The 3933-nt window shown below is 34.7% G+C and overlaps 1 protein-coding gene across 1 annotated transcript; it reads right to left on the minus strand.

Annotated features, from left to right (window-relative positions):
- Positions 1-867: 867 nt before the first annotated feature.
- On the minus strand, positions 868-3118 carry LOC136043475 (uncharacterized; the record flags this gene model as incomplete). Its single annotated transcript, XM_065728392.1, is given in 2 exon segments — positions 868-1022; positions 2800-3118. Coding segments are annotated over 2 exon segments (357 nt in total), but the record flags the coding sequence as incomplete, so codon positions are not given.
- Positions 3119-3933: the final 815 nt, after the last annotated feature.

Here is a 3933-nt window from a genome sequence, read left to right on the forward strand (position 1 = left end):
AGAAAATAACAAAATTTGACTTATCTATATTCAGGTCCAGGTGGTTTATTTTAAGCCATGTACATATCTTGCTCATTGCTGCATTTATCGTTGACATGAGCAGTTGTTCCGTAGGGGAAGTACACACCAAGGTTGTATCATCAGCAAATAAGGGCATAGTAACCTGGGTCTTACTCGGACCGTTGTCAACAAAGTCGTCAATTCTGGGCAGAGCTTTTACAACATGCGGCAGATCATTAATAAAAATTAAAATCAGAGTCTGACCCAGTAAGGATCCTTGGGGAACCCCCCAATTAACAACATTTTTACTGGACAAAAATCCTTGTAAATTGACATACTGCTGTCGATTTTGAAGATAACTCCACAGCAAACTCAATGTAGCACCCCTTAATCCTTAAAATTCACATTTTTTTACTAATATTCGATGGTCAACAGTGTCAAACGCCTTAATTAAGTCCAAAAATATACCAGCTACCCTAAGATTTTTATCAAGATCATCATTAATTATATAGTAGTAATAAATGAACTTGTTGAGACTTTAAAAACTGCAACACAGAAAACTGAATAGTTCTGTTCAATAGACCAATTTGTTGACCAAATTGACCATTCTATAATTGAACTATTCTAATTGGAATTAGTCAAGTTGGAATCGCAATAAATCAGGATTATTTAATTTCAATAGTTTCATTTGGAAACGAATATTATGCGTCCCAGTTTGCACACCATCATTCCTAAAGGGAACTTAAACTTCGATCAAAACAACAACCAGGACTAGCTTAAAATAATTTTATAGAATTCTAAACTAAGACAGCTAAAAATAGAAATAGTAATGAGAAATTCCTAGTTTTCCACAGCTCACCAGACATGTTTTAAATTATGGCTATACATTAATTGGTGATTAAGCTGTATTGATTAAACAACCACAAAAATATCAAAATGTTATAATCCTCAATTAAATCGCCATGTTCACAAGCCTTTCATAACTTAGCGTTTCTTCGGAAGATTACATTTTTCACAAATGCCTAAAAAATAAAGAAAGAAATTATGATTTCGCGATTTTCAAAAGTTAAGACTGATAAAGCTAAGAGACAGAAAGAGAAAATTGTTGCGAAAAATCTTTGGCCTTGCAGAACAGTCAAATGATAAGAGACCTTTAGAGCAAACACAGATGATGTTGACAGTTTTCTAAACTGTCCAGGCCGTTCTAGTTTCACAAATTTAGTTTAACATTGGCATATCTTTCCAACAACGCAAGGTGAGTTAACTAAACATATAAAGGAAATAATAAAGGACCTTATAGAGTACCTGAGGTTTAAGTGGTGATCCTCCCGGGGATATCTCTGATCCCTTTTGTATAATTTCTGTTCTTAGTGAATGTGAACTCTGGAGAAGAGAACTACCAAGGTAAAAGACTAAAAAGGCACTTCGGGTAAAGAAAAGAGCTTTATGACTAGGCAAGGCATAAAATACCACTACTATATTATTTGTCAACCAATTATCAATTTATTATGCTAAGATATTATAATGGATTTGATGATTTTGTAGATCTTGGTATTCTGACAGTTTTTGTGCGTTTTACTTTAATTTTCATAAAAGTTCCTTTTTTTACTTTTACAGAAATTCCCCCCTCTACATGTGAATAATGAGATCCTTGCTTCCCTTCACCCTAAGAGAATTTCTTCTTATATTTTAGCTCTGTGATATACTGTCAGTGAGAAACTATATTTAGAAATATGGCTTTTTTGGAGTTTTCTTGAAAAATAACCTTTTCTAATTACGTTGAAGAAAGTGAAAACACAGCAAAATTTACCGCCTAGATTGAAAAATACATTCCCCTCCCTTCCAATTTCTATGAATTGATGCCATTATGGGGACTATAACAGAAATTTGACTCTCGTTAAGAAAAGAAATTGGAAGTTAAGTTAAAGAATTGGATTTTAGGTTAATAGCTAGCGTAGATTTAATTTTGGATTAATAGTTATGTAGATCCCATTAAAAGGGCAAGTAAAACACAGAAAAACAGGATTTTGTGTCTCATTTTCATCATAACCTGAAGACTTAACATTATTAGAGCCAAATAACACTATTTTGGGCGATCAGTATGCATTTCGTCTGGATGGCAAGCAGCAGCGTTGCCAACGTTTGGAGATAAGAAGTACCAGCATAAACTGCTACACATTGTACCAAAAACTCCGCCGTGTTGGCAACACTAGCATGCAGCAAAACATCTACCATAAACTTAAAAGGGTTTACGACAATTACAATGGTTGTTGCCAATATAAGCTTCATGTTATTAGATATTTTGCATGTCATGCGTTGAAGATCGAAAATGTCTTGTCCTTCTGGTGTGGTGTCTACAAAGAATTTAGAGTTATGGCTCAACAAATTTGGAAATGAAACGGAGTACGAAAAGAATTGTAAATACAACAGAAAAAAAATTCATATCTCACTGCCATCATAACCAGAAATCTATGTACCATGAAATTTTCTTAGATCTAAATTAGGGTCGCTCCAGCACTCATTTTTCATTAATAATAATTTATTATTTGTTTTTACTTTCGTCCCAGGACAACAGTTTATGAAAATTAAATGGCATTTGCATATTTGCAAATGTAGAAGAACTACAATATTAGCTCATTATAACCATTCTAGTGGCAGCATCTATCGTTATATGTAATTTTAGGCTAAACGTAATAACAAATGACTAACGATAATTGACTTGTGGAATGAGCCCTTGCTGGAAGATTTTCATGTTTAGAAGAGTGTCGGTTTGTAGTTAAAAATAGGGGCAACACTTACCGTCAAAGCTTATCATCTTCAATTTGTTCAATGTCCTTTTTTCATATATTCTGCTGTCACACCACATTGCCTCACCACAAACGCTATTAATCCAATTTCTACTGTATCCCATTGAAAATTTTAATGGTTTTCGCTGTTGAAATTCCTTCTCATGATTAACTGTTGATGGTTCCAGTAAACAGGGTACGCGCAGCAGTAGCTTTTCGTCCACATGTCTGTAGCGAAACTGGGGTCTAGATTTCTCATACAATATTCTTGGAGCTGCTGAACGAATTATTCCTTGGAGTGGTGAATGATTTTCTGTTTTTATGTCGAGGTGCTAAAAATTTAGAAATTATTATGTTTTGGAAGAAAAAAGGAATCTAGACACACAGATTATTTTTTTAAAAGCAGAAAATATGCATTAGAACAGCGGTCGCCAACCTTTAGAAGTTCATGTACCACTAAGTGTATTATTTTTTATTTGGTGGACCAGTAATGTGGATTTGGAAAATAAAGGGGCTGTAAATGAATCCATACATGATAATCGCAAAAGTTTTAATATAGTTGATAGGGAATAAACACAAAGGTAAAATACACATAGTGAAAATTCGGTTTCAATGATGTTACTGCAGGACGAAAAGCTGTATTTACTTCAAGCCGAGAGCGTTATCGGGTTTTAATTACTGTCACGGATGAAAATGTATTATTACATAAAAATGTAGTTGAAAATTTAATCCAAATTTGCTTCCCTTTCTTATTTAGTTAGTTCCTCCAGAGCCATCGGTGGCGCACAGGGCGTCGACAAAGCCTCTCCATTCGTCCTTACTGATGCTGCAGCGATGGCGTCTTCCCATTCAGGTAGTAGTAGAATACCAGCCGTCCTCAGGTCTCGGTCATATGTTCGTCTCAATGTATTTTCGGGGCAGGCTCGCTTTCTTCTACCGTCTGGCTTCCATCCATAGGTTGTTCGAGGAAGGCGACTCTCTTCCATACGAAAAACGTATCCCAGGTATGTCCAGGTATGATAAAGACGACTTGAATTATAATTTAAGACTGTCATCACAAGAATGATCAATGAAGGTTTTTGTGTTCTTTATACCTATTTTTCACTCTTTGATGTTAGATACAAATGGATTTATTATCCACATATTT

This window comes from Artemia franciscana, unplaced genomic scaffold (genome assembly GCF_032884065.1).
Source record: "Artemia franciscana unplaced genomic scaffold, ASM3288406v1 Scaffold_6433, whole genome shotgun sequence".
Classification (NCBI taxonomy): domain Eukaryota; kingdom Metazoa; phylum Arthropoda; class Branchiopoda; order Anostraca; family Artemiidae; genus Artemia; species Artemia franciscana.